Here is a 13,316-nt window from a genome sequence, read left to right as displayed (position 1 = left end):
TTGCATCAAATCTTCCTCCCCACAACTTTCATCCATCGTTTGTTTTTGTTCTCTGGAACGATTCAGGAAGAAGTATGAAACTTTTTGCCGGAGCCTCTAGTCAGCAATACATTTCCTAAATCTACTTTGCATTTGCCTCCAAATCTGTGGCATGGATTGGTCCCCTGAGCTCTCCCTCAGGTTCTGTAGACACTCATCCATGACATGGCTTCAAAATGGACTCAGACATAGTTCTGAGACACTTCTTTACGCACCTCTGATCTTTGGGTGTGGTCTTTCAGTACAAATTCCAGGTCTCAACTTTCAGTTCCCATCCCAGATATAAAGACTTTTCATTCTTTTCGTTAGAAATGACTCACTTTGTCCTCCATGGCAAAATGATGAGGGGAAAGACAGCAACTTATCCAAATTGTCAAAACACCTTTCTTCATTAGGAAAGGCATTTACATATGTGTGATAGCTAATGACATTCCCCAGAGTGCCATTTAACGTCTTGAAATAATGCTGTTCAAAGAGTCGACGATGAGGATTCTTTAAACTGTGACACGAGATGGGGGTCGTTGGTACATTTACATTCTGAAAGCCAGACTTTAGGAGATCATGGCTCCAGGGACAACACAGAAGTAAGTTATGACTAATATTTAAGGTCATATTCCTGAGTATCTTTCCTCCATTTTTCTGTGTAGTTAAGGAATCCCACAAAAAATGATGGTTCTTGGCAAGTTCAATTTTTCTTAATTACCGCCAATTATCATGTCTAGGTTAGTAAAGTTCGTATTTTTTACTTTCTGAATCATCAAAATATTGGGGATACACTAAAGGGACAGGAATGATTGGCCCAATACAGAACGTGAATCCCATGATGGTAGTCATTGACCATTTTACCAGGTGCAATAAAGAAAAGACCAGAGGGCAACACATAAACGCACAGCCAGCAGCCCCAGGGAGACACAGCACAGTAAACAGCAGGAACAAGACACAGACAAAGCAGACAAGCTCTAACGCATCCGGACAAAATTCAGTAAACTGGAGAGACAAGACCAGCCTAATGGCGTTCCTTTCATTGTTTGTACTGGATTCTCCCTTAGATTCTCCCTTCCCCAAATTGCCCCCAACACCCAGTTTTTTGCTATTTAACGGAGACTTCTCTTTTTACCCATAGTGATCCATTCAGGGGACACATCTCAAGATCCTGCCCCACTCTCCGAACCCTAAACTGACTGCTCTTCCCCAAGTCAGGAGAACGAACGTCAGGATCTGAGAAGCATCATTTCACACAGTGAGCTGAGGGTGTCTGCTGCTTGGCCCTGGGAGTTTCTTTGTTCACTTCCATCTTGAGGGAAATAAGTTCAATCCGCAAGAGGGTGTGTCACGATTTATGTGACCATTTCTTGCACTATCGTGTCTTCTGTCTGCATTTTCTCCTTCCCCTGGGACTCAGGATGTACACCGTGACACAGCAGGCAGAGGATGGGAGGCAGGAGACTGTGTGGGGCTAGAATCTGGCTGTGGGACACGGACCAGGGTCTTTCATTAGTCTCCCTGCAACCCTTGGCTCCCTGGACCCATCCCACCTGTCCTCTGACCTCTGTAACTTCTCTCTCTGACCTCTCCTCACTCTCTGGGCCCCTCCCAGCATCTACGCCTTTGCCTGGCTAATTCCAACTCATCCTCTAGGTCTCAGTTTCAATATCCCCTTCCTCCAGGAAGTCTCCCCTGACTCACTCTAGTCTGGGGTGTAAATGTCCACGATGTGGCTATCACGGCACCCTGCACATTCTCTAAACTCATGTTTCCTGCACTTCTCTATTAAGGCTTTCTCGTTTTCTTTCTTCTCCTGAGATTATGAGCCCTGTCTGAGGGCAAGGTTAGCTGCTAGCACCATTCCCACAGTGCCTGGCCGCCGCATGGTGGGCGCCTGATGCATATTTGTTGAATTAATGATCCCCAGGCCGCTTGCACAGAACTGAGAGGAAATGTGTGTAAAGAAATGAACGCCTCCCGTAATACTTTTACAGTTATTTCTCGTTCGTGTGCACAGGTAGGGAAGGCCCCTCTTCACGCTGTGCCTGTCTTTCCCATGCACCGTATCCATCCATCCCCGCACTCCCTCCGTTTTTAAACCCAGATCTGCAGAACATGTGGGGTGGGTTTTACAAAAATCTTCCAAAGACAACGGTGGCAGGAAATGAGGTTGGTAGGCTCTGGCTTTTGGAATTTATAAGAACTCAGTGATTTTCCTTTTTTATCACTCTATTTAGACATTTCATGAGAATGTTTTCATTGGTTCTTGGCGGTTGTCTAGAATCTAAGTGATAAGACTAACTGGATAGTTCATAAACACTGAGGCACCCACTTCTATCCCAATTGCTGAAGGTCATTTTCTGGAACCAAGCTGGTACTTTTCTATGCCACCCGCATCTCTCACAGATCGTGCTCAGAAAGGAAGTGCTCAGGAAAGGTTGTTTCAAGGAAGGAAAACAGAGCAGATATTCCAATTGCTCATGAAACTATATCATTTTAGAAAGTGGCAAAGAAAAAGCAGCAAAGGACTGAGAACAATCAAGAAGCTGTTTCTTAAAGGTCCACGCTCAGCTGTCTACACTTTTGAGGCTCAGGAAAAGCACAGCAAATAGGGCCGTATACGTACATAGGGTCAGCCTAGGTATCGAGCATTTCCCTACGGTGAATGCAGTTATAGCCATTATAGCTGAGAAATTTTTATTCTAAACTGTTCGAGGCATCAAAGATAATTCTGGACTGAGACATGTTTTCATTTCTAGTGTGTCAGATCTAGGTTTAACATGTCAGGTGAGTTAATGAGAGAGAAGCCCGCATGCACACCGCCCCCAGTGGCAAGGACTCAGCTCAGCTGTGATGCCTGGGTGGGGAGGGCGGTGAGAACCTTGCTTTCTCTCGATAGGCCAGCGTGGGAGCGGGGCAGGGCGGGGGCGGGGGCTTGTGGGGGGAGGGCACTCTCCAGAGAGCAGCTCATCCAGCTTGTTCAGGGGATGCCTGGTGTGATAAACGGCAAAACAGGGCCACAGATTCTGCCCACCCCGTGTGTAGGCTGCCCTCCCTTGAGGTGGGTGGGCCTGTGACTTGCTTTGACCAATAGAACGTGGCAGAAGTGATGTCATCTGACTTTCTGAGCCCAGGGCCTCAGAGGCTATGCAGCTTCTGCTTTTTGTGGGAGTCTAGGCTCCAACTGTGGGAGCCTGAGCTGGAGGAGACTGAGGCTCCCTGATGACAGCCCAGCCAACCCCACACATGTGAGCACACATGGACACTGGGACCCGCCAGCCCATGGCCTACCTGCCAACAGCCAGACACCACAGCGGGCAGAGACCAGCCCAGGACTGACCCATGGAGTCAGGGGCAGATAAACAGTGGTAGTTTTCGGGAACCAGATTTCAAAGGGTTGTTTCACAACAAGACACAACAGATCTGCTTAGAGACTCAGATCTACTTGTTTTTCTCAAGAATGGGACTGGGTATGGAAATCCCGCAGGTACCAGGGCTGGGTCCAACCTGCGTCATTAACTCTGCCTCCCTAGTCAGCACACGGGGACACTGATGGGTGACCAGCAGCCCCTGAACTGACAAGGTTCCTGAGATGCAGGACTTGTAGTTTTACAATAGGGATGGTCCCCGGCAAACTGAGACGAGTCGGTCACCCTAAGTGGACATACAGAATGCGGGACGCTCAGCGCTAAGACAGGGACGTTCTGGGCAAACCGGGACAAGTCAGCCACCCTAGGCCCTTGGCACTTTTGCCATTGTGGGCCCCTTCCTGGATCAAGAAAATATGAAAAAGATATATGACTGGGTTGGTATAAGGACAAGTATATACCAATAGGTTTTCTGTCACCTAAAAGTTCGTTCTTTTTCTTCTGATTTTTAAAAGAAATGAAAAGAACTGTGTGGACCCCAAAGTGCCTGGGCCCCGTCGCTGTCCTATGGCTGCACGCCTATCCACCCACAGGGAGATGGAGTCCCCAGCTTAAGTCTGAGGCTAGAAGACGAAGTGTACAAGCCAGTGGTGCCCTTTCCATCTTTTCCTTTGCATCCAGACATCCAGATGAATGAAAATAGGCCTCTCCCTCCCTTGTGCTGAATTTGGTTGAAACAAGTTTGTGGGTGAGGGAGATCTGTGTGGCTCAGTGGCTCCAGGAAGGGGTGTTAAGTACACCTCGGTTCGTGGGGAAGAGAGCCAGATGTGTGCTCCCTGCAGCCAAAACGATGGGGACCCAGGTGTGACTGAGGGTCAGGGGTCAGAGATTCCGGCCCCCACGGCAGGGGCAAGGAGAGGGGCTAGGTGGGGATCCGTCTGCCTGGAGTTTGTCAGGGCTGAGGAGCTGGGTGACCACGTGAGAGGGAGAACAAACTCCACAGTCCCCAGCAGGGAGAGTCTGTGCAGAGTGCACCCCTGGAAACCAGAGGCTCCTGTGGGGCAGCGGCCCCCAGAGAGAGCACCGCCAAGTCCCGGGAGCTGTGGTTGGTGCGAGGGGGCAGGCAGGGCATGGCTGAAGGACCCGCCAAGCGCCCACACAGCAGAGGGTCAGTTTTAAGCACGCACCAGGCCAGGAAGCACAGAGCCAGCCCAGGGCAGCGCCACCGTTGCTAAACAGCATTTCTGCTCTTTCTCCTCCCTTCCCCCTGTGCTCCAACCCGGAGAAGGTCAGGAACAGCAGCTGGTGAGTGAGTGGGAGGGAAGCGAATAAGAAAGAGAGAAAAGCCAGCAGCCCATCCTTCCCGACAACTCCATCGGCTGAGAGCGGCCTCAGGGTAAGAGGAGTCTCCCCTCTGAATGACGATGAATGGGCTGCTTAATCTATTGGACTGCAAGTCCTAACTTCTAAATTGAGACTGTTTTACCATAAGGTCATCATAAGCTTTTCTAGTTCTCTAAGAACAAGCAGGAAAGTCATGAGCCCTGCTGGAATCAAAGCTAAGATCTCGCCCTGTCACAGCTCACCCTTCCCCCTCCCCATATCCTCAAGTCCGTTCTCCCGTAGGTCTGTGTCTTTATTTCTGTCTTACCCCTAGGTTCTTCATGACATTTTTTTTTTCTTAAATTCCATATATATGTGTTAGCATACGGTATTTGTCTTTCTCTTTCTGACTTACTTCACGCTGTGACAGGGTGAGAGAGAATCATGGACATATACACACTAACAGACATAAGGTAGATAGCTAGTGGGAAGCAGCCGCATGGCACAGGGATATCGGCTTGGTGCTTTGTGACCGCCTGGAGGGGTGGGACAGGGAGGGTGGGAGGGAGGGAGACGCAAGAGGGAAGAGAGATGGGAACATATGTATATGTATAACTGATTCACTTTGTTATAAAGCAGAAACTAACACACCATTGTAAAGCAATTATACCCCAATAAAGATGTTAAAAAAAAAAATTTTAAAAAGCTAAGATCTCCCAGAGAATAAATGTCACACAAGCAACAGAGAGCTTTTGACGCACCCCATGAATCCTGCTGGCTCAACATCCTAATTACATCATTATTATGTACCTCCACAAGTGAGCCCCCTGGAATAAGGCTGTCCTGGCAGATCTAGAATAGAAGGCTTTCTTAATCTACTCTTTCAATGCATATATATGTATCACTGAATCACTTTACTGTCTAGCAGTAATTAAAACAACATTGTAAATCAACCATACTTCAATAAAAAAAATAAAACGGCTATGATAACACTACCATTAAAAAAAGAAAAGAAAAAACAGGAAAAAAATACCTGTGGGCACAGACAACTGCTCCAGGTATTGTAAAGTCTACTAAAATATTAATATTGTGCTCTGTAAATTCAAAGAACAAACTACTCTTTCTCTCGAGTAAGTCACTGGGGGGCTCGATGCCTGAACTTTACAGACAGACACCTGTGAGTGCTGAAATAACTGTGACTAACCCTTCCTGTTGAGATGTGGACCAGACACGCTTCCCCAGAATGAATCCCTGCCTTTAGGCCCCAGCACAACAGATGAGCCACTCACAGCAGGCGGAAGACTCTGCGCTCCTCTCTTTGCAGCAGCAACGGAAGCATTTCTTGACCACCATGTAGAAGTAGGCGAAGACCACGAACGGGAAGGGAACGTTGAGACGGTTGCAGTATTCCTGCACCAGGAAGTACCTCTGGAACTTCCAGACCTGGTCGTTGTTCTCCTGGACGGTGCCCACGGTGTAGCTGGCGGGGGGGTGGGGGGGGGGAGAGAAGGTCAAGCCTCAGCTTTCCATAGGCCTGGCCATTTCATTGCCGAATATGGTGATATTGGTACCAAGCTCTCACTGCCATAGGAGAGAAGAATCTATGGTGGTATCGGGACCTGAGCAACTCAGGCACCCTTCCGTTCATGCTGGGCCAAAACTGGGTCTGGCTTTTGTCATTTTGGTTTTTTTTTTTTAATCACAAAAGACTGTTCAATGAACTTTAAAATGATTCCTGCCTGCGAGGGGGCAGGCAGGGCATGGCTGAAGGACCCGCCAAGCGCCCACACGGTAGAGGCGTGTTTCAAGACCTTTCAAGGGTTCCCTTTTTCCGTTAGTCTGGTATTGTGTTCGATACCCAGAGGCCCAACGTGGCGACTCTCGGAGGAGTAAGTTGCCAACGTCACTGTGGGAGCTTAATTATAAACAACCTGGGAGAGCAGTTCGTTAATATTTATCAGGGACCTTAAAAATATTTATCCATTTGACCCACTGATTTTCCTTCTTGGAAATCTAACCTAAGAATAAGGAGATACTGAGAAAAGAAAATACAGAAATGGATAGCACACATGGGTGTCTGCCACAGCACTGAGTAATAGCCGCTCCCACTTTCCACCCAGCAGCACTGAACAACCAAAATGTTCAACACTAAGAAAATATATCACAAGTTATGGCCAATCAATGTGATTATACTATGCAGCTGCCGTTAAAAAATATGTTTATGACTAACTTTTATATTTTGGGCAAATGCTTACATGTGAGTGAAAATAATGAGGCTCAAACCTGTACTCACGACACAATCTCACTGTGTGAACCACAATTCACGGGGAGAAACAGATCCCGTAGCAAAGAATTAGGAAAACGTGTATTTATCCGGACAACGTCTGACTATCCCACTAACTCAAACCTGTACTCACGACACAATCTCACTGTGTGAACCACAATTCACGGGGAGAAACAGATCCCGTAACAAAGAATTAGGAAAACGTCTATTTATCCGGAAAACGTCTGACTATCCCACTAACTTATCTGTTACAAAGTAGCTAACACTTGTCACATACCAGACACCGTTCCACGCAGTCTACTTGTATTAGCCGATTTAGTCTGCAAACAGCGCCCTGTAGAACGTTAAGTGCTATTATCATCTGTGATTAACAGATCAAGAAACTGAGGCACAAGAGGGGTAGGTAAATTGTCTGAGTCCCCCGACTGGCAGGTGACGAAGCCAAAATGTGGACCCCGAAATCCAGCCCAGGGCCCATTTGCTCTGTCAGTACGTGATGCCACCTCACGACGTGGAGCGTGAATGTTTTGAGCCGTGCTCCATTTCAAAAGGATCGGGTTGGACTACTTAGTAAAAGATAACCGTGAAGCATTTTACCATTTGTTGAAGTTCAATCATCTGAGATACTTTTATCGTTAACACCAAATCACTCCTCCAAAAGCCAAAGAAGCAGCAACAAGCCCCTTAAAATTGCCTGACAGCAAATCCTGACTGCAGATAGATTAAATTCTCCAAATTCTGGGTGAAAACATCAGAGGCCAAACCTTGCAGGCAGAGGAATGGGACACATCCGTTGTGAGACCTCACTCTTACCCCTCAGTGCACGACAACCTAAGACTTAAATATCTTCAGCCAAGTGGGGATCGTATACGTGAGCAAAACACTAGCCTACACAGATCACGCTTGTGGCTTTGCTTATAAGCTTGGTTCTGCTTATCTTGGCGTTTACTGAGGAATCAGACCCCTCTGAGCTCTACACCAGGTCCTGGGGGCGGGGCAGGGCAGGCTTTCCCAGAAAGTGCCTCTTCAACTGGGTGTGGTCTTTAAAGCAAAGGGAATTCATGTTCGTTGAGTATCCACTATACGTAAACTCCTTTACTAGGCATGTAAAACTGCCTCTTGACTGATTCAAGCGTCAACTCTACGTGGTAGATTTTCTGGCTGAAAAGCGGACAGGACCGTGATGCGTGAGACTGCAGCAAACTGAAGCTGGCAGTGAGCCTGCTGTTTCCTCCAAAGGTAGGTCAGGTTGCTCCAAGACGAACACCAAGCATCATTATCTGTCCTCGCCAGTCCCTGCTGATCCTGTGTCTGCAAAGGACACTGCAGGCTTCTGTCACTGCAGTAAGAGAGGACGGCAGGCACGCCCAGGTTAATGAAGTCCAGGCAAAGAACGTGCCAGCAATCACGTTTTACTACATACTTTGGTCCAGAACAAGTCTCACCATTCAAATGAGCCCCTAGGAGCATCTTAAAATCTTACGTATTTAGCCAAAAATGGATCCTACTGACTGCCCCCTAAAACTCAACAGACACCCAAATCGCCTCCATTTTAATGCATCGAATGTTGTGTGCTGAGGTTTATCCAGAAGGAATTAATAGCTCCTGTTGAAGTGAGGAACACTCAGATGCCTAGAGCTGGGGAAGGTGTCTTCTCCCTCCCTTCCTTGGGAGCTTCGAGTGGAACTGTGGCCAAGAAGGGTCCTAGTGGGAAGAGATTCGCATTTTAGCTCAGCTGGTTACTCTGAAGTAGTGAAAAACATCTGAAGTCTTCCAGGTCATCTAGAAAAGGAACTGTGACCCAGGGGCCAAATCTAACACCCAACCTGTTCTGTAGGGCCCACGAGCAAAGAGGCAGGGATGGGTGCGGGGTCGCCGAGCACTGCTTCTTTCTGCACATCTGGCCAAAGCCAAGACCCTGGCTGGCCCCTGCAGAAAAAGCCACCCAGCCCTGGTCTGGAATGCACTTAGGCCAGTGCCCACAACAGGGGTTGGTGTTCGTATCATTCTTTTTTGTTTTGTTTTGTTTTGTTTTGCAGTACGCGGGCCTCTCACTGTTGTGGTCTCTCCCATTGCAGAGCACAGGCTCCGGACGTGCAGGCTCAGCGGCCATGGCTCACGGGCCCAGCCGCTCCGTGGCATGTGGGATCCTCCCAGACCGGGGCACGAACCCACGTCCCCTGCATCGGCAGGCGGACTCTCAATCATTGCTCCACCAGGGAAGCCCTGTATCATTCTTCCTTTTGAAGAACTCCGCCTCCCCTCACTGCCCCATGTGCTCCTCTGGACAACCCAGCAGGCTCCAAGGAGCCTCCTGCTGGAACCTCTGCTTCCTCTGCACCTCAGGGTCCACGTGCATCCAGTGAGCAGCGCTCCTTTCCTGGGCAAACGGTAAAAGCCCTTATCCGCATCCCAGGGCGGGTGTGGGTGAACTGATTGATTGCTGGACATTAATACCCAAAAGCCACTTTGCACAAGTAACACATTTCCGGGGCTGGCCATGCTGACGTTTCTTTACTTATGTCCACCTGCCCCACAGAGCAGCAGGAATGAGCAAAATGTGACCTGGAGGCGAAATCCAACCCCAAACCTTCCAAATTGCTCTTTTTCTCTAGAGTCAGGTCCAGACTCGGCCAACAAGACATGAGGGTTCCCCAGGGAAGGTTTCCAACTGCTCTGCTCAAATAATTTTAACGCTTTTGAGACATGGTTTTCCATTCCTATAGCAGACAGGCTGAGCTCTGGGGCCACTACATCCCCACCCCGCTCAGCAAACCCAAATGTCCAGGGCAGCACATGGGCCAACTCTCGTGTTCAGGCTCTCGCCCACCCAGCTCTGATGGCTCTCACTGTCCCTGCCAACCACTGGCCATCTAGTGTCTTCCCTGAGAGGAATTCTGCAAGGTCCCCTTTGACGTGACATCTCCCGTGATATCTAGTGCCCTCAGCTGCCCAGCTGGTGGGAGCTCTGTCCCCTAAGAGCAGCTGAGCACCTCAGATAAGCACGAGAGGAAGAGGAAGCAGGAGAGACAAACTCTCAGACACCCACTGACGGTGAAAATGTTACCAAGAGATAAATGTTTAGGATTCACATAGCCTTGTACGTGGATGAAATTCGGCAGTACGTTAAAAGAGCAATGTGTCTGACCAAAGAACAAATGGATGACTCAATATTAAGGTTATTTATATAATTCATCATTTTCATAATACATCATTGGTCGAAAAGACAAATGCCATTTAAACTGTTTCTAGAAAGTCTCCTGGCAACATGCAGCATCCATTTCTGATTAGAAGAAATAAAGAAGAAGAAAAAGGAAGGAGCTTAATAAATAAGAAACAGGAGGAAACTTCCATGATATGATAAAAGGAAAAGAGAGGGGGAAAAAAAAAAAAGAATTCAGTAAGGAGACTTGTTCCAAAAGAAGTAAGCAATACTTCATAGCCTTCCTGCATATCCAAAAGTAGTTATTGAAAAAACATAATAGAAAAAATATCTCACTCACAACCACAAATAGCTAGAAAAGAAAATGTAACAAAAAAATCTGCCATATCCATGTGGATACAGCCATAAAAGTTTACTGGGACACGATACGCATTTGAATAAATGGAGAATCATGCCATTTTTTCTGGCATGCTTTAAAGACGTCAGCTTCCCCTAAATGGCTCTACAAAGTTAACATCATCACAATAAAATTCACTAAAGAAATTTTTTGGAAGAGGGAAGAAGAAAGGATTGCGGAAGATGAGCCTTAGGCCCTCCACATGATTAAAAATATAAGAAAAGCCAGGGAAGTTCTGAGTAAGAATAATGAAGGGCACTCGCACAACAGATGTTAAAATGATTTTGAAAAATCAGTAATTAAAGCCATTTGGTAGTAAAAACCAAAATAGAAAGACCGATTAACAGAACAGAATGAAAAGCCTGCAGAAAATTCACAAAGGAAAAGTAGATGCTGAAACAACGGCAGAATTTTAGAAGAAACTGAAATACGAGAAACTTGCCAGCTAGACTGCAAGCAGGGAAACCCCTCTTCCAAGCTTTCCACAGATTTCATACATTTTTCCACCTGCCATTCCTTCCCAGACACTGCAGCAGTAGCCAGTGAACCCTGATGACCCTGCCTTTTTGCACCCACTCAGTGCCCCAGCGGGCGTGTTAAAACGTTCCGCACATCCTGGCTCCCCTCGCGCTCTACAGCACCAAAAAAACATCGACGCTAACAGTAAGAGACAGCCAGCAATTCCACTGCACTGGTTGTGAAACACTAACTGTTGAGCATGTTTCTGTCAAAGTAACACAACTAAGATTGTGCCGCTGCCTGTGTAAAGACCCATGAAATCTCCCTTCACCTGCAGGGAAAAGTCCAAATTCTTTAACACGGCGTAAGGGACACTCCATAACCCAGCCCCTGCCGACCTTCCCCCATCCGCAGTCTCTAGTTCTCCCCAGAACAGCTCTATCTCCTCTGCTTCTCTCCCTCTCCAAACAATGCTCACAGGGTCCTCTGAGCAAATGTCTCCTCCATTCGCTGCTGCCCACCCCCAAGATCTGTCACAATTAATAACCCCGACTCTGCACCAGAGTCCTTTGTGAATAGGTTTCTCGTGCCGCTCGTATCGTACTGTATCTTTTCACATCATCTTATATTACTGTCTATGTGCCCATCTCCCGCTCAGATAGCAGAGACTTTAACCTCTCTCTGCCTCCAGCTCCTCATTTATGAATGATTATAAAGCCACACCTACACAAAAACGGTGACTAATTAAATGAGGCTACACATGTAAAGCACTTGGATGTGCCTAGCACAGAAAAGTATCCATATTAGCTATTGTTATTGTTACAATTATCTGCTCTCTTTTTCTTCTTTTCATCCCATTTCAGTAGCCTGCCTGGGACTGGTGAAGTCACCGGAACGTTTAATCTGTACCAGGAGATATTTTCTTTTGTCTACTTTTCTACATATTCATAATGAACATATATTATTCCTAAGATTACAAAAATATTTTATTCTTAGAAATTATCTTAGACGGGGCATGTCTGATGAGTCCTTTCCAGCAGAAATGCCGTGGGTGAATTTATCTTCAGGACACGGTGCCTGAAAGCATTAACAGCTCCGTGTTAAGACGACCCCGAGTCATCTACTGACCTCAAGATCACTTCGTGCCTCTGATAAGCCACGCAGGGCCTGTGATGGGTAATTTTAATGTGGAATCATCGCAGATGTTTACCCCCATTTATTTTCCCTGCTGAATACCATCTAGAGAGCATCCCGATATTACTTTAAAATTCCCAAGCGTACATTTATGTTACAGTTCAAAAGGCTGCCACCGTGCATGGTTAAGCTCTTACATGAATATTCTGATGCGGTGCCAGACGGGGGTCACAGCCCGGAGCTGTCGGCTTGGAGTGAACCCGGAATATCCATCACAACCATCAGAAACAGTGTCCTGACGAGTTAGCTCAAGGATGGCAAGGGGGCTACTCCAGCTGCTCAGACCGGTATTAACAGAAAAAAGGCCTCTGCCTTAGCCCAAGATGAATCTAAGGATCCCCCAAGGGAAGGGAAGTTCCCCAGTGGTCACACTTACACACTGAATGAGGCAACAGTGGGCTGTGGCCCAATGGCTCGGGCCTCGCAGGGAAGAGACTCAAGTTCGAGCCTCAAATGCACACAGGCAAGACGGACGGCAGTGCGGCCAGGGCCACAGATGCTGAGCTGCCCGACTTTCACTTCCTCAACCTGAAAATCACAGGCCGGACCCCTGTCCCTCTCAGCTCCAAATGCTATCACTTTACGATTGTCATGGGGGTAATGAATGACAAACTGACATGGTCCTCAAGAATGGCTTTGGTGAACAGCTCACAGCACACAGACTCGGGAGAGCTCTAAGCACTCTGCTTCCTGAGATCTACTGAATTCGTGTAGCTCAAAGGCCATCGCACTGGGAGCTGTCGGCCCTTCTGCTTAATTTTTGTAGATATTATATTAGTGGTCAGTTTTTACAGGGACTACCCAACGTTCAATGTACAGGTTGACAGGATAGGTTATCACTATAAAATAGGACCCCAAATCATCTCATTCCCTCCCCACTCTTGCTTCGAGTTTGGGAATCGGTCCTCCCTTCTCTGCCCTCACGTGGATACATAACCACCCGTCTCTGCCACTTCTCTCTGCAAGCTCAGACTTGGGGACCTCTGGCAGCCTCTGACATGGTCCAGCTTCCCGTAAGCAGTATAGGCGTCTGGATTCCTGAGTCCTTCCCAGGCCCCCCTTTAGGGGCGGAGATGGAGTTGGGGGTGGGGTGGGGTGCATATT

General features: G+C 47.6%; 1 protein-coding gene across 1 annotated transcript in view; it reads right to left on the bottom strand.

Moving 5' to 3' along the window:
• Positions 1–13,316, bottom strand: part of TRPM8 (transient receptor potential cation channel subfamily M member 8) — an 87,768-nt gene that overhangs the window by 8,508 nt on the left and 65,944 nt on the right. The window contains exon 21 of the mRNA XM_065880784.1: positions 6,005–6,195. Within this exon, the coding sequence (XP_065736856.1) occupies positions 6,005–6,195 (191 nt within the window). The remainder of the gene's footprint in view (positions 1–6,004; positions 6,196–13,316) is intronic.

This window comes from Phocoena phocoena, chromosome 7 (genome assembly GCF_963924675.1).
Source record: "Phocoena phocoena chromosome 7, mPhoPho1.1, whole genome shotgun sequence".
NCBI lineage: Eukaryota > Metazoa > Chordata > Mammalia > Artiodactyla > Phocoenidae > Phocoena > Phocoena phocoena.
The sequence above is the reverse complement of the archived record's forward strand: the minus strand, read 5'-3'. Positions and strand labels throughout refer to the sequence as shown.